This window comes from Crinia signifera, chromosome 11, assembly GCF_055691185.1.
Source record: "Crinia signifera chromosome 11, ASM5569118v1, whole genome shotgun sequence".
NCBI classification, from domain to species: domain Eukaryota; kingdom Metazoa; phylum Chordata; class Amphibia; order Anura; family Myobatrachidae; genus Crinia; species Crinia signifera.
In genome coordinates, this window is record NC_139227.1 from 72,442,509 (window position 1) to 72,468,708 (window position 26,200).

The 26,200-nt window shown below is 42.8% G+C and overlaps 1 protein-coding gene across 9 annotated transcripts in view; it reads right to left on the bottom strand.

The window, feature by feature from the left end:
• Positions 1–26,200, bottom strand: part of MARK2 (microtubule affinity regulating kinase 2) — a 199,876-nt gene that overhangs the window by 68,502 nt on the left and 105,174 nt on the right. For all 9 annotated transcript variants that reach the window (XM_083164712.1, XM_083164711.1, XM_083164710.1 and 6 more), the window contains 5 exons: positions 9,422–9,619; positions 6,076–6,129; positions 4,624–4,672; positions 3,989–4,054; positions 1,856–1,926 (listed from right to left, as the gene is read on the bottom strand). In XM_083164712.1, coding sequence (XP_083020838.1) covers positions 1,856–1,926; positions 3,989–4,054; positions 4,624–4,672; positions 6,076–6,129; positions 9,422–9,619 — 438 coding nt within the window. The remainder of the gene's footprint in view (positions 1–1,855; positions 1,927–3,988; positions 4,055–4,623; positions 4,673–6,075; positions 6,130–9,421; positions 9,620–26,200) is intronic.

A 26,200-nucleotide genomic window follows, 5' to 3' on the forward strand; every position in this document is an offset into this window, starting at 1 on the left:
GCCGATAAATCGGGCCAAAATCGTATGTGTGTGACATTTGATCTGACCCGATGCGCGGTCCCGTGCGCATCGGATCAGATCAGGAGGTCGGACGTGCAGAAGGTACGATGATGTCCGACCGGTGACAGTGGGGCGAGCGGCTGTGATATGTCTGTGTGCGTCGCAGCGGGCGTGTGCCGGTAATAGTGGGGCGAGCGGCAGGGATTTCTCCGTGCGCAGCAGCGGGTGGGTGCCGGTGACAGTGGGGACGGGCGGCGGTGATATGTGTGTGCACCGCAGCGGCTATTACAACTTAATTGAAATAACATTGTGAAATGACTGTCCGGCTTCCGCTGGGAGGGAGGCCGCTGATTGGCTGAGAGTGCTCTATCTCAGCCAATCAAAAACCGGATAGTCATTTGACATGTTATTTCAACGTTGTAATAGCTGCTGCTCGCTCGCCCGCTGCGGCGCACACACGTCACCGGCACCCGCCCGCTGCTGCCCACCCGCTGCAGAGCACAAAAAAATCACCGCCGCCCGCCCACTGTCACTGGCACCATCCCCCCGCTGCTGCCACCCGCCCCCATTACCGCCGCTGCCCCCCCCCCCGCCTGATCCTCACCGCCCAGCAGCTCCCCGGTTTTTTTTTTTACATGTGATAAATCGCATGCGATTTATCACATGTAAAAAATGGCACATCATGTGCCAAATTGTATGTGACCCGCCCGGGGAGCTGCCGGGCGGCTCGCAGGAGAATTGGGTCCTAATATATGGGGGCCTTTACTCATTAAGGGGCAGATTTATTAAGCTTGGAGAAGAGATAAGCTGGAGATAAAGCGGAGAAAATGTAACAGGAGATAAAGCACCAGCCAATCAACTGTGTTTGAAAAAGACAGTTGGGAGTTGATTGGCTGTGCTTTATCTCCTTTTACCTTTTCTCCCGCTTTATCTCCAGTTTATCTCTTCTCCAAGCTTAATAAATCTGCCCCTGAATCACAGTATGCACACTGTCTCATATGCAGTTTTAACATTACACACTATTTACGTTCTTTACTTTTATTGCACCATTGTACAAGCACCGAGACTGCAGCAGCAGCGGGGAGGGTGTGCCAGCATCACGGACAGCGGCAACCCCCTCCTACAATAAGGTAGGAACCGCCACTTCCTATAGCACGTGAATTAGTGTGTGCGATGGGCATCCTTCTGACAGAATGAGTGTCCTGATTTTTCATTCCAAAAGGGATCCTAGCCTCAGCTAACAATATACTGTACCTAGGATCACTGCTTATCACCCGTCACAATCTAAGTGTCAGTTAGAGATAACTAAAGTCAGTAATCCTGGTCTTTGTCTCCCTGCACTAAAGCAGGTCACTTAAAACCAGAGGACAGAAAGGAGCAGAGTGACAATATAGGAGAGGAGGTGGTTCTTTGGGGGTGTATGTCTGCCAACTTTCAGAACTGTTCCCTAAGCTAATTAACGGATTGTCTGTGTTCCCATGGCATCAGGGTTGTCGGCTCCAGACACATTAAAAAACAAAGAAAGCAGCTAGTGACTCCTGGAAGACTTGCATAGTTACTCAGCTTTTTGTAATCCATTTTATGCCTGTGTAATTAAGCTATAGAAAATGCTTAAGTGGAAATATATTATTAAAACAATTATTATACTGTGCTACCTCATTTCTATATTTATGCTGCAGATGATGACAATTATATTTAGGGCATACATGCCTCCATTGCATAGCTTCCAGTATGCCCCCCATCCGAACAATAGTGTGACTGGCAGTAATGATTGTATAGCCAATCACAGAACAGAAAGTGAACGATCCTGCTGCTCCCAAATAAATCATTGTAAACTTGGACATTCCAAACTCACCTGACGGAACTTAGAACGTGCCTCCTTCTCTTTCATCCTTCCATGAGCAACCAAATAATCGAACACCTCACCTAAACACAAAAACAAGGATTAAGCTCTACAGTAAAAACCAAGACAATGAACAAAAATAAAATAGAAAAACACAGAGCGTGTGTGTGTGTGTGTCAAAAATGCGCCATCTTAATATAGGATTGGCGTAATCTGTGCTGAACCAATTCAGTGGTTTCCAAACCGTCTTAACCCCTTGAGTGTTTTTTTCTGGGGCAGGACAAACCAAAACGGGCAGGTTTGTCCTGCCCCAGGAAAACCCACCAGAGTGTTGCCTGCAACTAATGGTGGCGGGGGCAGCGGCATATGATCGCCGGAGCAGAGAGGGAGAGCGAAGAGAGGGGAGAGGAGGGTGGCGCACACCTTGATATTGGATGTATGCCCGGGAAATTTTCCGGGACAGCCCACTGTGGCAGCGCAGCTGAGCCAGGAAAATTTCCGGGCATACCACTCTAGTAATTAAAGTACCCCCTAACAGTTCATGTTCTCCAGGTCTCCACACCGAATTGCAAGTAAAATAAATAAAACTACCACCCATTCATCTCAATAAACCAAATTTATGATTTTTTTTTTTTAAAGAAAAGACGAACGTAATTAATGGTTGCAGTATACAAATGAGTTAAACAACTATTGTAAGGGATGTCTGCCCTCATTCATTTCATATATCAGCATATAGTTGTCATAAAATACTTGATATTCGTAACATCCTAGATAATGAGGTTTACAACAGAACGGTATATGATCCCCACAACTGTTTGAAACTTCTGCTCATAGCACTGCCCCTCACCCGGTCCTCCCCATGTTCCACCCTGGACAGGACCAGGATAAGATTTGCGGGGAAATGCACCAGTGTTTTTTTTTTTTTTGAGAATTCATCAATAAAAAACAAAAATAAAAAAACTTGATAGGAATAAGGGGAGTAAAAAGCTTATGGTCGACAAGTGTCCTTTTAAAGACACAATGCGTAGTCAAACCTTACACCAACAGTTTTTGCAGGTTAGGGTAGTGCCATAACATGTTTAAGAATCAGAATTGTGACAACGTACCAATATACCAGAAAATGCAGAACAGGTTACCTCGCTGAGAGAAGCTATCACACATGGTAGTACTTTTGGCCTAGTTAAAGTATTGACCTAAATCCCCACAGAGATCTTGTGGTAACTGTAGCAGTTAAATACATACAAATATCAGATCTGGTACAGAGAAATGGAAAATTAATTTCCACACATAGGGCGAGCAACTAGTTATTGAGACCACTAATTACCAGTCCATCAACATAACCTAACAGTAATGTCAGCGCCATGTGCATGCCTGAACGGAGCAAGACTTTAAATGTCCCGTTGCGTGCCATCTGGTGACCGCCAGCACACTTGAATTCCCCCCATAAAGGTAAGGAGCAGTTTAACCTTTCATTATAGCGCATTTTGGTCCCGATTAATAATAACAAGGTGCCTTGTGCTATTTGCATCCTGAAAAGAGACTTAATAGGATGGAGGGCAAATATTGTAACTGATAACAACTTAGAAGACAGGACTTATAGGGGACAGGGGGGAATCGTATTCCCTGTGAACAGTACAAGTTTGAACAAAAATTTGCGAGGCTGCGGAACAGATTTACTCGCACTGGCCAATGTGCTAATTGGATCCACCCGGATGGATGGATAGTTTGTACATCGCATATCTCTGAAACAAAACTTTATAGGCTGTAATTAAATATTGTGGCCATGCAGTTTTTAGTTTTCCTGAATAGCTGGACCCCACTGTCAATAACAGCTTATGGATCTCTTCAGGCCAAAAGCTTTTGTTAGCTTCATCGTTCTGACCACGTCTTACAAGGTTACGGATTTAAAAAAAAAACTATGCAAAAAGAAGAGAAAAATGAAACGTTACAGACACAATAACCAACCTGCAAAGAACCTAGTCTGTATTAAGTTAATGGAGTGACTACAGTAGAAGTTTTGTAGTATGTACTATTATTGGTTCCCGCAGCTATACATTTTGTTGTTTATTATTGGCTTGGGTACGGAGTTTACGGAAGTATACATTACATGACATGTGAAATACAACAAAACTGGCAAAAACAAACCTCCACTTGCATACTCCATGACAAGGTACAAGGTCTTCTCGGTTTCTATAACTTCAAATAATTTTACTGAAAGAAAGCAGGAAAGCATATGATTAGAAGGCAGGAGGGCATGTGTTAAAGCACACGCTTCAGGCAGCAAGTGTGAAATTGTTTTTTTTTTTTTTCTCATTCTTCGGTTATAAAAAGAAAAAAGGAAAATGAAAATTGTTGCACCTACATATGCAAACATACCATATCACCTTTTACTGTAACTGTATAAAGACTTTCATTATATGTTTTTGAATATGGTCCCTGCAGGATCCAGGATACATAGTTACATACTGATAAGATTAAAGTTCTGTCTCTGCCCTTTAGTATATGTTTTGGACAAGCTGCACGACACTTAAAAAAATTCTAAATATAATCCTCTATACTTTTTGCATTGTTTTATGTTGCAAAAAACAACATACACACTGTACATTATTAAATACATTATTTTGAATCATCCGAAACTTTGGAAACAAGTTTTAGCAACCAATAAATAATTTAATTGGCATTCACTGAATGGAATCTGTTCCTGAATTTTATACAGTAAGCCCTACATGGATGTTGTCACATATTACTTCTAATATCGAAAAATCAGAAAAAACTCTTACCTATATTAGGGTGGTTCAAAACCTTCATGATTTTCACTTCTCTGAAGAGCTGTTGGGATAGCAAGATGATTTGGTTTTGAAAGAATGTGTACTGATCAAAGACCAGTAGTAAAGCAGTCAGATGTAACTAGGGTGACCAAACCCGGGATTGGCGGGATCTCTGGATTTGGCCAAAAAAAAGTCTGGTATTTCAATCCTGGGATTGTAGTATCCAGTCATGGGATTTCGGGATTAAACTGCGCATGCACTTGCTCAGATGCTTCCCTGCTGTTCACAACCCTGGAGTGCGGCCTGCGCAGTGTGACAGTAAGAGGTCCCGCTGCGCAGGCCACACTGTCCACTCTGCTACCACCCCTTTCTCCTACTGCACCTGCCCGCCCGAGGAGGTGCAGATGCCGAGGAGGTGCACCTGCCCAGAGGCACTGTGCACCTCCAAACCGACTGATGATCCACTCCTGGCCGTCCACCCCCCCAATGTAATTAAATGCGCGGGTCAGCCGGTGTGGGGGGTGGGTACGAGACACGCCTGATAACTAGGGATGCCAATCCGGGGATCCCAGGATTGAGCGGTTTTTAAACCCGGGATTGAAAAAATGACCCGGGATTGGCATCTCTAGCTGTAACGTTTTAGGCCAAAAAGGGGAATATATAAATATGCTGATACAAAGTATTTTCTAAAAAACGCTTTTAAAATATTTGATTTTGTGCATCTAATTCTTGCAATGAAGGGAATACCTACAAAAATGAGGCACTAGACGTCCTAAGCCACCTGAGAGATGCCTGCATTATGGCGAGCCATACTTTGAGAATGACATGATAAAGCTCAGTTGGAGAATATTTCCAGCTACATAACTAGCACAATATTGAAGCCACCTTCATTTGCTCTCTAGCAGTTTCATCAATCTGATCCAATGAATACCTGTAGACGTCATACCTGTAGATCACACAGTTAATTCTGTATGACTTTATATGTAAAAAGGATTAAATGATTGTTGTGCTGTTTCTCACCTTATAGAATTCTAAAAAGTGCACTCACCCCGAAAATAAGAAAAAACTGGATTCAACGGGAATATGGCTTTGATTGACATTTTTTTAAAGCACCATTTTACCCAATTATAGTATGTTTTATGCATTTTAGAGCTACGTTTTAGCTCATTTTAATGGTGTATATAGGCAGCACTGGATTGATGTCAGCACTACTGTATTTCATGTCAAGCACCATGAACCCATGTTATGACAGGGGCAGAAGGTATGACTAAAACACTGATATAATTCACGGTCACGTATCAAAAAATAATTCCTAAAGATACAAACAGTATAGTAAATGGGGATCAGTCAAGAGAACCTGTTCTTCTGTGAAGTGCAGATGAATTATTTCTGCTAATGGATCAATTCCAACAAAATATGTCAGAAAGTGGACCTATTACAGGAAATCTTCCACTGCTTCCTTACCTTCTGCAAACTAGAACTATTCATCTGTGTTTTGTCTATAATTTTTACAGCGACCTGAAAAAAATAAATTCAAAGCACACATTAAGCATAAATAAAGTGGCACAAAACAATTATATTATTGCACATTTACGCACACTCTTAATAAAGATGCATCAAATGGAGAATTGTTGTTTAGCCAATGTGGAGTTTGTACTGCCACTGGAAGAACACACTGGAGTGAAGGGTTTAGGGGGATATTCAATCGCCGTCGAGCATCTCCCGTGGGGGAGATGCTCGACGGGCCCTATTCAATGCTGTCTTCCCCGACAGCATTGAACTGGGTTTCCCGGCAGAACGAGCCCGACATCTCTAGCTGTCGGGCTCGTTCTGCCGAGAACAGCCGGGAAGTGACAAGCTGCCGGCTGCAGCTCGGCACTTCCCGGCCGCAACTCACGGCCACGCCCCCTTCTCGTCCCGCTGCAGGCGGGACATTGAATCCCGCCTGCATGTTCTCGGTCGAGCTGACCGAGAACGGGACTGGGTCACGGCAGGCGAGCAAGCTCGTCTGCCGTGACCCAAAGATTGAATACCCCCCTTAGTGCTCACCTGCAGTGTGTTACCTCACATACATTATTTATTTACAGCTTCTTATATAGCACAGCATATTCCGTTGCTCTATACATACATACATACATACATACTTCAAGATAAAATATTTTTATAACATAGACTACAAATCTGAAACGCCACTGATCATGGTCACTGTTTGAGCAAAATGCGTTCTATAGGTGGAAACTGCAACTTTACATGTCTATATGAACTTACCTGCCAAAGTATTTTCTTACCTTGTACTTAGACTTTAAGCAAATTGTGGTATTTAATCCGGGATTCCGACAGTCGGAATCCCGGGTTGTTTTGCCCAACTCAACAGGTATTAGACAGGAGGAATTCAATGTTCCGTCTGTCAAAAAGGGGGTGTGTCAGCTAAAACAGTGTGGATTGTCGAAGATCCGCCGTGAATTCGACAAGCCACGGCCATTTCCGTCAAAAACAGATCCAACTGGTTTAAAAGTTGGAACGGCTTTGTCAAATTCTACCTCTAGTTCAAGGAATATTGTACAATCAAGGACGTTATTTATGTGGATTATTTGGGACATCTTTACTCTTCAAGGTTGTCTGCACCCAAAAGTTAACTTTCTGCTTCCTGTGCAACCAGTCTCTGGATGCCCCAACAACTCTAAGCAGTAGCAAAAATAATATGCCTTTTTTAGAGGAGTGGCATCAGATTCAGATTTTCCTATACCCCGTTTCCCATTCTGCAATAAGACTGGAGACTATCAAATCAAGATTTACATGCAACATAGTCCCTTTGTGTTTCTATTAGTAGCACTTCCTGTGCAAACAGGTTTCTTATTTCTTTATAATTTTGCTCATTACAGACATCAATTGCTGTAATTCATTCCAGTTATCGCTCACATATTTAATCTCATTTGAGACTGACAAATGCTCTCTGCTGTTTGACATTTTTTTAATCTGTGTATCATGAGTGATAAAAATATTAGTTTTACGGTCTGACCTGGGAATCCTCCCATCTGGGTCTCCTTAAATTTATCCCACCTGAAATAATCTGTAACATGGATTTCCGTGCTGATGACAATTGGAGGTTATTCTTACATCTCTGTATATGCTGTACTGATAACAAAGATCCCATACGCAATGACCGCAGTGTGCTTCCATAAAAATGGGGGGGGAAGGCAGACCATAATGCAGTAGTTTGAGCTGAAACCATTCTACACTTCTGGGCTTGTTTTTTTGTTTTACAGATGGAGCCATCCTCATCTAGCCGTCTCTGGATAGCCTGTGACACTAGACGTCCCAGCATTCCTTGCCAAAGTTTTGCCATTAATGGGTGCTAAAACTGTGGCATGGCATGCTGGGACTTGTAGTTTCACAACAGCTGGAGAGCCACAGGTTACCTACGCCTGAATTAAAACAACTTTCATCCAATAAAAATCTGGTACTGGATGGAAGCAAATGTAATCTGTAAATTAGTAATTTGCCCACAAAAAGTGTACAAAAACTGCCGCTCAGACAATGTACTGTATTTGAATATGTTTGATTAAGTAATTTGACAAAGTTTTTGGCCATTTCCTGGGTTTGTGAGCAAACTGCTGATTGTCATTTGTTCCCATCCAGTACCAGAGTTTAAGTCCAACCAACTAATTGGATGTAGTGTATGGAAGCATAAGATGCTATAACAAACCCATAATGAGAATATATATGATAAGTGGATGTTGCCAAAGTATAATAGGCCCCCCATTCACTAGCTAGATTTGGTTTGTTTTCTTTAGATTTAGATGGATCTGACAGACCAATCTGAAGAAAAAAGGCCAAATCTGAGCTCCCTCAGATCAGATATGCAGCTGATTCTCACATCGATCTGACTAAAAATCATAAGGCCCCCCATACACTACGCGATTTGGACTAGATTTCACCTGATTCTGGAGGATCGGGCCGAGAAATCAGCGGAAATTGCCCAAATTGCTTAGTGTATGACATCCGATCAGATCCGGTGGCCGGACGGTCTCCACAGAAGATAAATCTGTGATAAAGTGCGGCAGGGAGCGAGGTCCGAAGGAGCAGGGTCCGGTGTGGGGGAGCTGCAGACCGGAAGTGGGGACCGCAGACGAGAGTCCGGGAGCAGCGAGAGAATAGAACAAAAATCCTATTCAAAACACTGTGCAGCTGCTGATTGGATGAGCGCTCAACCAATCAGCTGCCGCCCAGTCTTTTGAATATGATTTTTTTCTATTCTCCCGCTCTCCGTTCCTCGCGGCGAGTGGGAAAATAGAAAAAAATCCTTTTCAAAAGACTGGGCAGCCGCTGATCACATGCAAAAAATGGCACATCAAGTGCCGGGGAGCACAGAGGAAGTCGGGCTGACTTGTCCTTAGGACAAGTCGGCCTAATGTATGGGGGCCCTTAGGTGCTGGACCAAAGATCCATCTGATCTGAAGCAGTCATTGGTTTATCATCGGTCTATTCAGATGTATCAGAAAAGACTGAAAAATTAACCCAGGGTTATAGATCCGAATTTCCCTTGAACTCTCCCAGGAATCTGAAGAGTTGTAGCTTCAGATATGTCTACATAGTGGATGGGGGGCTTTTAAGTACAGTGTAAATGAATCTATTTCAGTTAATTGTTTGTGCTGTTTTACAAAACAGACAAAACTGTTATGATCATCTTGTTAAAATATAAAAATCTTCCCAAACATGACAAAAAACCCCCTGAAAAAATAACTTGAGAAAATAGTTTCAATCCACAGTAAGGTGATCATCTTCCATGGCAGTGACAGAGCTTACTGACCTCTTTCCCAGTTAGAACATGGCGTGCTAATTTGACCTTGGCAAAATTGCCCTTGCCGATTGTTTTGAGGAGGCGATAGTTTCCGATATGTGGTTGCTCATCTGCAGAGGTTGGAATTGATGTGCGACATCTCAGCATATTGGGCTTGCTGTTGCTACCCCCACTGCTTGTCTTGGAGTCTGCGTGACCCAATGTTGGCTGCAACGATAACAAAAAAACAGATTAAGCCATCTTGTGAAAGAAAAACCATCAACATTGCACATTCTCTCTGATATTTCTGTAATGTATAAACAACTTCCCCTCTTTTGAAACCAGCCCTCTACTCTAATACGCCTTTCAGATCGCAAAAGCAGGGTCCGACACAGCTTATTTGTGCAATGTAAAGTAAGAAATATTTTGTGATCAGGTGCGCATAACACACATGCAGCTTATCTACAGTTAAGGTGACATTCAATAATCACCTTACATAGAACATGTAACAGAGAAAAAGTGAAACTGCAGAATTAGCGCTAGTGGTGTTCTCAAAAAACTCAGTCCGTGTGAATTATCACAAAGAAATAATGTCACCAAATGAAGGTTCCATAAAAGGTAGGATTATTGCTTGTTGAATCCTCCAATAGTCACGTCCTCAATAATGGCACATTATATATGAAATGACACAATGAGGAAAAATATAGTGCATAACTTTTTAAACAAATGAATTTAATAAAGAAGTGCACTTACAATTTAAATGCTCAATGCAAGCATACAAGTTAAAATCGCTCAAGGCAATACTGCGGTCCAACAGATTATTCCAGGGTACAGACTCACACCAGATCCGGATACTGGGAGAAGCTGGAGCCCAGGGATACCACAGTCAAGTCCGTTTGTAGCGAGTAATTAAAAAGCAAGACACGCTGGACTTGACTGTGGTATCCCTGGGCTCCAGCTTTTCCCAGTATCCGGACCTGGTGTGAGTCTGTACCCTGGAATAATCTGTTGGACCGCAGTATTGCCTTGAGCGATTTTAACTTATATATGCTTGCATTGAGCATTTAAATTGTAAGTGCACTTCTTTATTAAATTCATTTGTTTAAAAAGTTATGCACTATATTTTTCTTCATTGTGTCATTTCATTTATGTGCCATTACTGAGGACGTGACTATTGGAGGATTCAACAAGCAATAATCCTAACTTTTATAGGATATGTGGACTGTACACGGTTTTATGACTGTCAGCAACTAGAAATATTGTCTATTACTTTGACCATAAATAATTTGATTTGGTCTTTAACCACTAACCCAATACACCCCTGCAAGAGCCTCGCCGCACCCCATGATGTCTAGGTAATCAGTTTGAGAACTACTGATCTTCCATGTATTTTTTAAAGACAATGTAATTGGCAAAGGCTGTATGCTTCTTGTAGTGTAAATATTAAAAGGTTTCACAAGTCACGTCAGCATTCTTATAAAATCTAATAATTAACTATACAATATGCCAGTGTTATGGCCCCCACACACAGCACAATTTTCAGGCACTTTCTGAGCGATTTTACTAAATCGCTCAGAAAATGCCTGAAAATGCATGTAAATCGCTGTGTATATAGCCCACACAGCGATTTACATGCGCGCCCCCGCCGTTCTGAATCTGCACAAGATTCAGAATGGCCCGGTCAGTCAATTCATAACAGTCGCTCAGAAGCTCCTGCTCATCTCCCGCATGTGTGGCGCGGGGATGAGCAGGGCCATCTGAGCGACTGTCATGCCGGTGACTGTGACTGTCAAGCCCCGCTGCCACCGACCTGGAAGCCCCGCCGCCGCCGCCTGGAAGCCCCGCCGCCGCCGCCGCCTGGAAGCCCCGCCGCCGCCGCCGCCTGGAAGCCCCGCCGCCGCCGCCGCCTGGAAGCCCCGCCGCCGCCGCCGCCTGGAAGCCCCGCTGCCGCCGCCTGGAAGCCCCGCCGCCTGGAAGCCTCGCCGCCGGAGCCCAGCAGAGACGCTTCCTGGACCTGCCGGGTGCCGCGCCCGCCCTCTGCAGTCAGATGGAAGCTGCAGTGAGAGGACGCGACGCTGGAAGACAACGGAGTTGGTAAGTATATTCTTTTTTTTTTTTTTACACTGTGCCACCAACGGTTGAGGGGAGAGGGGGATGCCACACTATACCACCAACGATTAAACTTTTTATATGGGGGACTAAAACTATTAAACTGTGTATGCATATATATATATATACTGTGTGTATATATATATATATATATATATATATATATGTATATATATATATATATATATATATGTATATATATGTGTGTATATATATATATATATATACACTATGTATGTGTATGTATATATATATATATATATATATATATATATATATACTGTGTGTATATATATATATATATATATATATATATATATATACTGTGTGTATATATATATATATATATATATATATATATATATATATATATATATATATATATATATATATATATATATATATATATATATATATATATATATATATATATATATAGCGCAGTCTGGGCAGGCACATCCAGAGTAGCCAGCTGCACAATGTCCAGTCGTGACAGATTTGAGATCTCCCGTGCTGAATCTCCCAATTTGAATCTCTGACACAAATCTCTCTGTATGTGGCTCATTGTCTGAAATGAGCCAATTAGTGAAATCTCTTGTGCTGAATCTCCCGTTATGTATCTCTGGCACACATCTCTGCGTATGTAGGGCCCTTTACTTTTACATTTTAGATGAAACCGATGAACCAATCATGTAGCACCTTTTAGAAGGCAGATAGAATCGGATTGGTTGCTATGGGCAACTTCCCATCTTTAACAGAATTCCCATGTTAGTAAATTGACCCCCTACAGCATAGAGAAAGTTACAAAACAGAGTAAAGACACTAAAGTACTTAATAAATCACAAGTTGCCCTTTTAACCATTTACAACAAAGCTCAAAAACTATATACAGTACAAGCATTTTTAAAACCAATTTCTTTCACATGGTATATACAAAGGTCTAGTGAGAGACACATAAAGGAGAACAAACATTCAAACAATATGAAGCAGAACTCATACGTCAGACAATAATCACTGATCAGCATACAAAGTAAGCACTTGGTAACTAATCCATGCTGAAATTAGGGCCCATGTCCGGGAGTGTGCACAATCCGTTCTCTTTACTATCCATGTACCTTGAGAAAACGACCAGAGGCATTCCCAGATCTTCTATAGAATCCCATTCATACCATGCAGACATTGTAGGTGTACACAATACCTCAAGGAAGAAATTTCAGTTATGAATTAAGTAACAAATTGAGCCCAGTTATATAAATGCTCACTATTCTAAGGTGTATACACACTGGGTGTTTTTGCCTAGCGTGTATGCTGATAGATAGGGAAGATCACTGGGAAAAAAAATGGCCGGTGATGCTGGAGCTCACAGCAGCGCTCACCACTCATCACTGCTCCATAAACACTGGCCGGCTTTCGAGCTGAAAGCAGCTCAGACAAGTAAACTGAGCAGCTTTCAGCTCAAAGTTGCCCATTGTATATGGGACTTTAAGCTGGCCATACACTTGTGTGACTTCTTCCTTTGGTGAAGTCACACACGATGCCCCATTGGCAAGATAGCATGAGATATATCATATGTGGTTCTTTTTGCATATGATATATGGCATTGTGATCCCAGCGATGCGACATCTCTCCTGTGACACGCAGGCTCCAATGCGATGTGCAAAGGACCGCGCTCCGCATCGGACCTGATGTCACATGCAATTTGGACAGTTTTCATGAGATTGATCGACACAAATGACCAAATTGCATAGGACTAGCCCCAATGAATGGGCACCTTAAGAAAAGAATCTGCTGCAACAGGGAACTGGTTGTGTTTCAAGTGTAGCCAGAACAATATCTTTCAGTCGAGATGCTTAATATCCACATGCTCATGCAGTACAGTAATCAGCTTTGACTAGAAGGTTCATTTCCCAAACATTATTAGACGACCGTGACGTAACTCAAGGTATTTACCAATAATTGTACATACAATGGTAAGAAACCACAGAACACCACAGATCCTTTTTCCCAAAGCGATTTCACAATAAAACAAGCAAAACAGCTATTATGAGCTTCTTTCATATCAGAAAGGTCAGTTGGGGAAAAAGAAAATACCTACGCTACTAGAAATTTAAGTTACATATAAATACACTACGATTAAAGCCTATACCTGTGGGATTAAATGTAAATCCTTGAAGTAAATACATTTAAAATTGTGAACTGCAAATAGTACACACTGGAGGCACTGTGCAACGGTTATGGTATAGATCAGGCATGTCCAACGTTGGCCCTCCAGATGTTGTGAAACGACACATCCCAGCATGCTTTGCCACAGTTTTGCTATTAAGAGAATGCTAAAACTATTGCAAAGCATGCTGGGATGTGTAGTTTCAAAACATCTGGAGGGCCAACGTTGGACATGCCTGGTATAGATGGTGGACAACGTCGAGGTTGACAGTCACTAACGCGACCACTAATGGTAGTAACTAGGTTGACACCTAAGAATAGTCATGGTCGACCTGAATTTCCACATCCCCTCGCATGGCTTCCTTCACTTGGCAAACTAATATATTATCCCACTTGGATAGTAAAGTATGTGAAACCACTTTTTTTTTTATATAAATTGGGAAAAACTCATGTCAACCTTAAGCTTCTGTTGACCTGTTTATGTGGACATAGGGTATACTAACCATTGTCAAGTGCCGACCTAGTCACTGTTGTGTCACCACTAGTGTCAAGCCAGGGACCTCATACCCTGTGCAACCATTCCATTCAGCATGACTTGTCCTTCAGAATGTTTGTGACATTCTGCACTGCAACCATTGCCGGATTGTACATTCTGTATGAACAGTCAGCTCTAAAGGGGTGTACACAAGGAGCGATCCTTCTAAGCGATTTTGACTACATAGTCAAAATTGCTTAGAAGGTTAGTAAAGATCTCTGTCATAGTTAAGGAGCCAATAGACGCTCCGTTTTTGCCGGCTCCGTTCCCGCGCATCACATTGTAGGGTACAAAAAGTATGTGCTGCACATACTTTTTGTACTAGGTACACATCGTATCGGATTGCATGCACAAGGCATGCGATCCGATATGATGTGTACTTTAAAAGTACAAAACGGACCGGCAAAACGGAGCGTGTATGGGCTCCTTTAGGCAAATCGCCCTATCATATCGCTTAGTAAAACAGAGTTGCCAGGCAAGAATATTTTGACTAGATCGCTGCCTGTCTAGTCAAAATCGCTGCTATTCACTGCTGAGGGAGATATGCACTAGGCGATCTGCAATGAATACCAACCAAATATGTTAATTCTAGTATAGTCAAAAATCGCTTAGTAAAAAATCGCTGGTGCATGTAGCTAGTCAAATCGCTTAGTCAAAATTGCTGCTGTATTTAGTCAAAAATTACTTAAAGTTGCTCAGTAGCAAAAAAATGGCTCCGTGTGTACACCCCCTTAACAGCTGGGATAGACTAGTACTGGCTGCCTTTACCTGGCTCAGTTGATATATCAGATGTGTAATGAACTCTGCTTCTGTTCAATTATGGGCCATATTTATTATGTACATACACCAAGGGGAAGGTCGCCGACATACCGGTTGATACTGGTGGAGCAGAATGTTAAATTGATTAACAGTGGAGACACAAGAGATAAGAAAAGATTCCAGTATGGAAAAGGATGCAATGAAGATATGGAGTTTCCATTAAACGGATTCCTACTGAAACATTGTCCACCTTTGTACAACCTAGCTAAACGAAAAGGAAAGTAAAACACACACACACACACACGTAGGACGTGTCTCTTCCCCATGATGAAAACATGAGCCTTAAACTGCATACCCTACACCTGGGGTAGCCAACCCTAGTCCTCGAGAGCTACCAACAGTGCATGTTTTGCAGGTCTCCTCACAGAATCACAAGTGAGCTAATTAGCTCCATCTGTGTATCTTTTAAAATGTGTCAGTGATTAATGCGTGCAGCAGCTAGGTTGTCTGGAAAATGTGAACTGTTGGTAGCTCTCGAGGGCTAGGGTTGGCTACCACTGCCCTACACTATGATAGAGCTCAGAGGCACAATGGTTAGTATTGCTGTAACAGAGTGCAGGAATGTGTGGTTTGATTGTCAGTTGCCCTAGGTTTTTTTATTTATTTATTTATTAACAGTTTCTTATATAGCGCAGCATATTCCGTTGCGCTTTACAAAGGGGACAGTGATACAAAAAACAGGGTATTTACAGACAGTCAAAATGTAGGTTTGCATGTGTTTTGATTCTCTGGATGCTACAATTTCCTCCCACAGTCCAAAAACCACACCGGTATAGTAACAGCCTTCTGACTCATAGGTCGCATGTGGAAGGGAATTTAGAATGTAAGCTCACGTGGACAAAATTGTACTGTACAGCGCTGGCATGATAAAAACAACATGAAATAATGTGTGGTTCTCTGCTTCAGGCAACAAGTGGTTCTGAGAAAGGCTGATCCCCACACTGCCTTTTTTTTCCCCATAAGCACATTTTTTTTTTATTGATGCACAAAATAAATAAATAAAAAAGGACAGAAAAGGATAGCAAGCATGGGGTGTCTAATCAAAAAGAGAATACACATATAAGCAATTGTCAAAAAACAACAACAAATGCCCTGCCATCTGCACACCAAGGGTGAAATGTAATAGGATGAGAGAATCAGAAAGTGAAAGATTTTGTTAGAAATCTCCAGGGTTTTTTAAAGCGGCAATCATTTACACTGCAATATCAAACTGGTTTTGCAGTGTAAATGATTGCCGCTTTAAAAAAACCTGGAGTATTTTTAACCAAATCTCTCACTTTCTGAATCTCTCATCCTATTAATTTTCACCCCAAGGGTCAATGTGAGGATAGGAGAATAGGGTTCATACTCTGCAGATAGCAGCAGCGGCAGCAGAGGAGGTGAATGATGCCTGTGTGTGGCATCCATTCATCTCCCAGACAAGGGCTGGGGGGTGCACAGGGGCTGAGGGCCGGCTATCTGCGCTTGGAGATGATGTCATCTCCAAGCGGCGGCTCAGGAACTGCCTGCGCCAGGTGGGGGGCTGGTGTAAAAGGGACCAAACGCCGGGTCGCACCAGGCTTGAAGCTGGGTCCAAAAACCCGGATGCGACCCGGCGTTTTGGTATAAAAGGGGTATAAGTAATAAAAAGGGCTGGATCTATCCTAGCCTTAGTTCTTTTGGGTTAATGTATTTTGGACCTCCTAGGTGTGCAGTTGTGGAACTCTCTATAATGCTATTGCTTTTCTTTTTCCCTGTTTTTTTATGCATCATTTGCATACATGTTTTTCTGTATTTGTTTCTAAATGCAGAGTCAAAAATGTACTTAAAAAAAAAAAAAAAGGCTGGATCAACAACTCTTTTCACAGGGATTCTGTGGAGTTCATGCAAAACACATGGTAAAGCTTTACCAAAATAACTATAAGGGAGGAGGTGAAGTCTGGATCCAGACCCGGAGAATAATTTTGGGCGCAGTTACTGAACTGGCCAACAATTCCCTGCATCCCTCTTTAGACACATAAACAGAACAGTACAATAGACCCCTCCCCTTCAGAATAGAAGCTCTCACGAGCAGGGTCCTCTGACCTCATGCGCATTTCTTCTTTTATACTTCATACTCCTATGAAAAGGCATCGAACCCTAGGTCTGATTATTTCGGTGTCTCGTCTCCTGGTGCAACACTAATTACAATGTGTCCAAAATTTCCTTGCATTGTAAATCATAGTTTTCTTGTTCTTGCGCATTTGTTTATGCATTCCTGGTGTAATGGTTAGCATTACTGCCTCACAGCACTAAGGTCATGGGTTTGATTCCCACCATGGCCCTAACTGTGCGGAGTTTGTATATTTTCCCCGTACTTGTGTGGGTTTCCTCCCGCAATCTAAAAATATACTGGTCGGATAATTGGCTCCCAACAAAAATTAACCCTAGAATGTCTGTGTGTACGTGTACATGTGGTAGGGAATATAGATTGTAAGCTCCACTGGGGCAGGGACTGATGTGAGTGTTTAACTATTCTCTGTAAAGCGCTACGGAATATGTGTGCGCTATATAAAAAACAGTTAATAAATAATAAATTCTGTTAGGCTCTGCGGAACCTTTTAGGCGCCATGTCAATAAATGCTAATTAAAAATAGACCAACCATTTTTTTTTATAAGGATAAATAAAAAAAAAGTCTAACTTTATGTTACAATGTCTTGCTTAATGGAAAAGCATGCACAAAACTAGTTACACCGTGGTAAATTGGTTAAGGTCTTCTTGGGTCCCTTTAACAGGTCATTGCGGTGCTGGAGGAATTTGTAACCGCAGTATTAGCCCCCATTTCAAAGCTATGAGAGTCAACGGTTATCTCATGTTCTGAGAAACAGATGGTGGAGCTCTTGTCAATGAGGAAGAGTTCTGCAAATGTGTTTTTTTCAGGATGTACAGAGAATATATATCTTTAAGAGCATACGTAATTCTAAATTATTCCAGTGGAATAAGTGGAAGGCAATACCATTCTATATCCATAGAACATCATTTTCTCCATCTGAAATTCTGACAAAAGGGGGTATTCAATTGCTTGTGATCATTCTTCCCCCCCCCCCCCCAAAAAAAAAGGCTAATATCTCTAATTTAGCCGGATTGTCCTTGTCGTGCTAAACTACAACCCATTTTCTCAGCTCAAAAATGACCAGTTTTTGGCTGATAACACATGGAATCCGGGATAAGCTCTCAATTCAATTTGTTATTGCGGCTCTGAGGGCTGCTTAAGGCACCAGGTAAGGGCCAGATATTGGGGCTAATCGGATAGCCCCCGGTGATCCTATAAGCGATCGGTTAGGGCCAGTGTACTCTGGTGAGAACACTGACCCTGCCAGATTAATATCCAACATGCTGGACATTAATTGCCGGGCGATAGCGACATGCGGGGCCGCACTTTGCTATGGCCCCCTACACACTGAGCGATGTAGGGGAATTTTCTAGTGATATCGCTTAGAAAATGCCCCTAAACTGCCAAGTGTATAGGCCTCATTATAGTGCAAGGTCTCCCTCACTTATATGCGCTCTAACCCATTCTTTATAGCTTATACTATTTTTAAAATGTGAAAACCAACAAAATGGGGGGGGGTCATTAGCCATATCAACAAGTGAAGGCAAACTTTTCAAAAAGCATAAAACAAGAAATATCTTGTTTCACTGCTTCACAAGGGATTACAGATTTCAAGCAGCAGGCTGTATATATTACAGCAGTTCAGGGGCGATTAGTGACTCAGGTAAAGCCGGATGAGAGACAAGTCTGAGCAAGATATGGTACTAGTAGGAGCTAGGCATGTGTTTCCACTGCTCCTGCTCATACAGTACGTCACAGTATGGACAGGTTGCTAGTTGCAAGGGCTGAAATAGCAGGGATGGGTGGGTGAGGGGGGGGAGGGGGGGGGTGAGTGTAATGAAGTTATTCTTCAAAGTTGATCTTTCCAATGAAGTCATGGTGCATAAGAGCAGTGTGTGGGCAGTGAATGGGAGGACAAAGGGAAGAAGATATTGGAGGAGATTTGGGATATGAGGGAAGCATAACAGCCAGCGGTTGACCTGCTTGAATCAGCAAATGCCCATGTTTAAAACAATGGGTGTCCCTACATTAAAATTTAGCAATAATGGAAGGTCTAAAGAAGTGGTTCTCAACCTCCGTCCTCAAGACCCCCACATAGTTCACGTTTTGCAGGTGCACAGGTGCACTCATTACTCACTGACATTTTAAAAGATCCACAGGTGGAGCTAATTACTTCACTTGTGATTCTGTGTGGAGACCTGGAAAACGTGCACTGTGTGGGGGTCCTGAGGACAGAGGTTGAGAACCACTGGTCTAAAGAGAAGCATTCTGCACTCTGCCCATTAATTGTTATACGGAAGAGAATGGCAAGAACAGAAAAAAAAAAAAAAATACCACCTTGAACATCTAATAAACAAGGTGTGAAACCATTCCAGTATGCAGACTATAATTGTACTTCCTAGTTCCAAAACCGCACAAGAGGAATTGAGACCTGAAAAGCTATCTTATAATGAACCTCTAGGCACAGAGAATATTTTCATTACGGTCTACAGGTAAACATGGTTAATTAGTTTAAGGACATTGTGGCACTTTACAATATATCAATATTTGATTGAAATGTTTATCTTAAATATCTTCCTTGTTAAGAAGTACACTGGGAAATATCTTCCTTGTTAAGAAGTACACTGGGAAACTAATTACATATACATGTTTGACAAAATGAATCACTGTATGACCTCGCTATCACAGAACAAAGGGAAGAAATCTAGTTGTACAGCAACCTTTAATTAAGAAATGCATTATCCTGCAGCTGGATGTTAGTGCCCACCTCTTATGTCTTTTTAAAGATTTTTTTTTTTTGTGTGTGGATCAATTCAATTGTTGCTCCGATTGGGCGTGAGTGCACATATTTCTGCTCTCAGTCCGGTAAGTTGGAAATCAGAAACATATGCTCGAAACACAAGTTTAGACGGGTTTTTCGCTGCTTTATGCAAACAAGTGTGATCATCAATGAGCACCTAAAATAACTGAATTGCACTGTCAAGCGCCCATTATCCCCGTTCTCAAAACAACTTAATTCCCCCAAATACATTAAATGATATTTTTATAATAACTTTATTGCATTTAGATTTGTGTTTTACACTATATTATAAATGCCCCCTCTTTATACCCAAGATGCCAACTTCCATTGAATTATGGTTACTAAAATATGCATACACATATGTAGGAAACTCCTATAAAATTGACATAAAAAGACAAAAGATTTTGATGGTGTCTGCCCTTTTAATTATTTTAAGATCTAGAAGGTTTATAGGGCCCATCAGCTACTTTGTGCAAGCTCCACTACAAGCTACTTTCCTCTTATATATCCAAGCAGCCGAATGTTCAGTCCCCAAGGCACCCGCAGTTAGCTTCTGTACACGCTGTAATACCGACTGGTGCATCCTTATATGCCAGTGTTTCCCAACACTGGCCCCCAAATACCCTTAATAGTGCACATTTTCCAGGTATTTGCATAGAATAGCAAGTGAAATAATTAGCTCCACCTGTGGATCTGTTGAAATACTTGTCTGAATAATGAAGTACACCTGTGCACCTGCCGGGTGACCTGGAAAAGGTGTGCGGTTGGGGTTACATGAGGACCAGGGTAGGGAACCACTGATGCAAGTTTTGACTGGTGGCATATAACAGTCTTATGACAAGACTATAGTGGGGTACACAGATTACTCCCTGCACAGGAATGACCATCATTTTTTTGGATAAATCAAGGGGTGACTGTGTTCATACAATCTGTGTAATGCATGTGCTGTACATGCCATTAGAGATTTTTATGCATGCACAGCTGCAAATAAAAAGACTCAACTATTGATCATCAGCATTACTTGCAGCTCTGAACGATACCAATGGTGTGCATTTGCAATACAATCAATATTCAGATGCAGCTGCTGGGGGCAGCAGACAAGCAGCATTATGCAATAGATCTGTTCTCTGGCACTATTTGTGTTTAAGTAAGGAATACCCCTTCTCTTCTCACAAATAACCTGGGTTGATCCCAGGATGTTGCCCGATCGACCTGGTCACTGCGGTGTGAAAGAGCCTTTTGAAAAATCTGAGGTCCATCAACCTGGCGATCCGATCCGGGTTAAAAGAAGGGTTAATCCCGGGTTTGGGCTGTGCCGTGTGAACGGGTAACCGAGTTCAAGCGACATGGGTTCTGAATTGGAGAATCCAATCCCATGATTTAGGGATATGACTGTGAATGCGCAGTCTAATGCCGGGCAGCTTCTGAGCACCAGCTCAGATGCTGCCCGGCTGTTCCCGACCTCTGACTGTCACACTGTGCCGGCTGCAGTGTCTCATCCCTGCTCCCGGCCGTGTTGTCAGCTCTACACTGACGGCTGCACCTCCAGCCAAAACGGAGGCACTGGACTAACTGATACTGCTGCCACCTGCCCAGAGGCAAAGGACCCCCAGCATAGCTGCTCTCTACCTCACTCCCAGTAGCTTGCCTATGTAAGTAAATCTAGGGGCAGCCGGGGGAACGGGGGGGGGGGGGGTTGTTAAGGATGCCAATTCTGGGATCCCAGGCTTGAAAAAATGCCCCGGGATTGGCATCCCTAGTTTAGTTTAAAGTTATAATACCTGCACAGACTAAAATTCGGTCAATAGCATTTCAACCTTGTTTGGATCCTGATGCTGGCTTTCTGCTGTCTACAAGTCACTGTGGACATGACTGTATCCATTCTATACAAAACCTGTTTTGCATCATTACGACTACAGGCCAATTGGATTTTCCGTTTGGCCACAGTACGGCCTAAATGAAATTTAAGGTCAGTGCTTTTACTAGTTCACGCAAGAAAAGATATTCTCTATTTCAACTGTACATTGTATCTTTATTGTATAATCAATGCATTCTACATACATATAATATACATATATGTATTCTGTGGTTTCAGCATTTTGCAGATAGCACCTATGTTTACAAGGTGAATATTGCACTGGCTGTTTGCACTTTGATTCAGATTATCTGCTCAGTATATGGGAGGTTTGATCAGTCCTGCTCTCCTGTGTTGTGTACGGTTCAGTAAATGCTGATGTGAACATATTTATTCTTTATCATAATATGTATATGCTCTTAATGGAGCAAATGTGTACACTGTATTTTAAAAGTTACATACTATACTATAGATGCCCCTCTGAATGTGGTTTTCAATTCTAGTACTAGCATTTCTGATAACTGATAAATTGGTGATGTCATCAGTGGGACAGCTGATGTTTCAAGCACGGGTGACCTGCTGCACATGACATAAAAGGTGAAGTCCTCTTTGAGTATTTTGCAAACCTGAAGATAGTGTCCTGGGAGTATATTTTCATTTTCAAAAGGCCAGTGCTGGACAGCAATGGGGAGAAGCATTCTCCCTGAAAAAGTAAGTGCCAATAGAGATGGTTGTGTCTGGTGGGGTAATTCACAGCACAGCTAGGCATTGAAGGGAAAAGTATTTCAAATGCTTAAATGTATTTAAATGTCATTGTGGAGCACTACAATGACAGCAAGTTCTGGCTGTAGTAATATAAAACCTTGATAAAAAAGGGGGTTTTCTTTGGTAATTGCGTGGCGCTACTTCAGGTTAAACATAGATTTCTTAATACTTATCTTTTAATATTAGTAGCGCCACGCAATTACCAAAGAAAACCCCCTTTTTTATCAATACGGTACTGGTTTCCTAGCACGGCCACAATCGCGGGCATCGGGTGTCATTTTTAGTGGTCTGAGACGCGACCGACGCAATGCACCCGATTTTCCCATTGAAATGCATTGAAAAGAGTCAAAATCGCGTCGGTCGCGTCGTATGTGGCTAAAAAATGCTTAAATGGTCCAGACGCGATGCCCGCGATTTCCCCATAGGGAACAATGTTAAATGCCTCAATTTACCCGCGATGCCCCCGATTTCCCATAGGAAACAATGTTAAATGGCTCAATTTACCCAAATCATCATAGGGAACAATGGTAAATGGGCCAGAAACCCCCCAAAACACCCCTGAACATTCAAATGTCCCCCAAAAGTAGTTTACGCCACCCCACGATCAACGTGAACCCGAAGCGTGGCGAGCGCAGCGGTACGCGTCCTCCGACCTTTTCATACCCCCACTATCCACGTCGGTGTGGAGTTGAGAATAGAATAGTGTGGCGAGCGCAGCGAGCCACCGAGCCCGAAGCGTGGCGAGCCCCGCGAGGGGACGCGGATACCTTCACAGGTAAACGCGTCCCTTCGCGGGCTTCACAGGTATCCGCGTGCGCTCGCCACGCTTCGGGCTCGCCACACTATTCTATTCTCAACTCCACGCCGACGTGGATAGTGGGGGTATGAAAAGGTCGGAGGACGCGTACCGCTGCGCTCGCCACGCTTCGGGTTCGAGTTGATCGTGGGGTGGCGTAAACTACTTTTGGGGGGACATTTCAATGTTCAGGGGTGTTTTGGGGGGTTTCTGGCCCATTTATTTTTCCTATGGGAAATCGGGGGCATCGCGGGTAAATTGAGGCATTTAACATTGTTCCCTATGGGGAAATCGCGGGCATCGCGTCGGTACCATCGCACCCGATTTTTTAGTGCATGCGATGGCCGCGATGCCCCCGATTTTTACACCCGATGACCATGATCATGATAGTTGTGGCCGTGCTAGGAAACAAGTACCATCAATACTAATCAATTGGGACTTCAAGGAATAGTTTCTATTTTTGGATATAAGCGGGCAGCAAGACTTCAGTAAGAAGTGCTAAGGTTCTTGTGTTTTTCTCACACACACTTTTTTACATTAATATAAAAACTTGGTTGATAAGATAACGCGTATAGCTGAAAAACATGTTTGTAATAAAGTAATAAAAGTATGGATTCATTAAATGTAAATTACTATTAACTTGGTGGTCTGAAAAGGAACAGGGACAACACTCCTGCAGGTGTGGAGCACCCATCTTTGTGCCCAGTAAGCAGATATCTATATACCCAATATGATAGTCCCCCATCCTTGGTAGTTAAAAGGGAACTCTAAGAACAGCCCCTGGATGTTGCAACCACACAGATCTCTCCAGCAAGCAGCTACCTAGGTTCAACTGATCATGTAGTGATAAAGGAGGCAGATACATGTTGGAGCACACTTATTAATGACACCATCTACCCCAGAATCAGTTTGCAACAGCCCCCTGCCCAAACCATCTTAGCCTCCTAGCTGGTGGACGAGTTGAGACAACTAGAAGTGGGATATTGCTGTACCACATCTTCCAGAAGTCACATGGCACCTATGTCCCCAGTGGCTAACAGTTGGGTTGAAACACTATAGAACCCAGTGAACCAAAAAAAGCACTCCAAGCGGACAACGGGCGCATAATATATCACCCACCCTGAGGTGCGCAGGAGCTAAAAACTGGTAACTTTGTGCACTGGCATTGGTGGGTGGGTTATGAGACACAGACCCACCACTCCCACCCACCAAACACCTATTTGGAGACCAAACACAGTAATTCTGGTAAGTACAAAAAGTGCGAATTATAACTCACCGATAATTCCTTTTCTTGTTAGAGATCCCATGGCAGCCATAACACTGGGATATCCTCCCTTCTCCTAGTTCAGACAGAATGTTTTTCAGGGACCGCCCACCTTGGGTATAATAGCCTCCTCCTCCCTCTCCTCTGTGTCTTTCGTTTGTCTCCGTCTCATCGGTTTCTGAAAAACACATATATCTGGGAGGGATCTAGATGGCTGCCATGGGATCTCTAACAAGAAAAGGAATTATCGGTGAGTTATAATTCGCACTTTTCTTTTACGATCCCCATGGCAGCCATAACACTGGGACATACCCAAGCTATCACAAAAGGGAGGGAGACCATGATATATGCACGTAAAATTTATTACTCTATTCAGTTAGTTTTCACTGATAGAGCTTCATTTAACACATGGTTCCCAAAGTGGGCAGTTGTTATATCCAGGGCATAATGCTTTGAGAACGTATGGGGCGACGACCATGTTGCCGCAAGGCAAATGTCCTTCACCGACGCTTTGGCCTTCTTAGCCCATGACGTTGAGATTGCCCTGGTAGAGTGTGCCTTTATGATAGAAGGTATTACTTTATCTTCCTGTTGATAGGCGTAGACTATCACTTCTCTGACCCATCTGGAGATGGTCTGCTTGGCTGGACACAAGCCCTTCCTTGGACCCTCTGGTATGATGAATAAGTGGTTTGTCTTCCTTATGCTGGCCGTTCTTTCCTTGTACGTGGAAATAGCTCGCACCAAGTCTAGCATATGCAAAGTCTTCTGCTCCTCAGTCTCTGGGTCTGGGAAGAAACTTGGTAATATTATATCCTGGTTTAGGTGGAAAGATGATATCACCTTTGGAAGGAAGTCCGGGTTTGTTCTTAAAACTACCCTGTCTGGGAAGATGACTAAGTAGGGTTCTTCAATCCATAAGGCCTGAAGTTCCCCAATCCTCCTTGCTGATGTTATCGCAACGAGAAACACCACCTTCCACACCAGGTACTTCATCGGAATTTCTGGTAAAGGTTCGAATGGTTGTTTTGCCAGAACTTGTAGTACTAGGTTCAAATCCCATGGGGCTACTAGAGATCTTACCGGTGGACGCATCTTTCTCATGGCTCTAGCGAATCTCTTCACCATCTTCTCCTCCGCCAGACTACGGTCTAGCAGGATACTCAAGGCCGAGATTTGTGACTTAATCGTAGCCGTCGCTAGGCCCATCTTGAAGCCGTCCATCAGAAACTGTAGTACTTTTGAAGTCGGTATTTCGTGGAATTCTTCCTCAAAGCTTCCCCAGCTTAGGAATTTAAGCCAAGTTTTATAGTAGGCTAACGATGAGACCTTCTTCCTGGCCTCCAGCATCATCCCTACTACTTGGTTGGATAGATTGTACCTCTTTAGCACCTTCCGCTCAATTTCCATACCTTTAAGGAAAATATAGCTGGATCTGGATGACAGATTGGTCCTTGCGTCAGCAGGTCGGTCTGTACTGGTATGCTCCATGGTTCCTGTATCCTCATGTTGAGTACCTTTGAGAACCATGGTCTTCTGGGCCAGTGCGGTAGGATGATAATCACCTCCACCCTGTCTTCTGCTACTTTCTTCAGAACCCTGTCTATCATCGGGATAGGTGGAAATACGTAT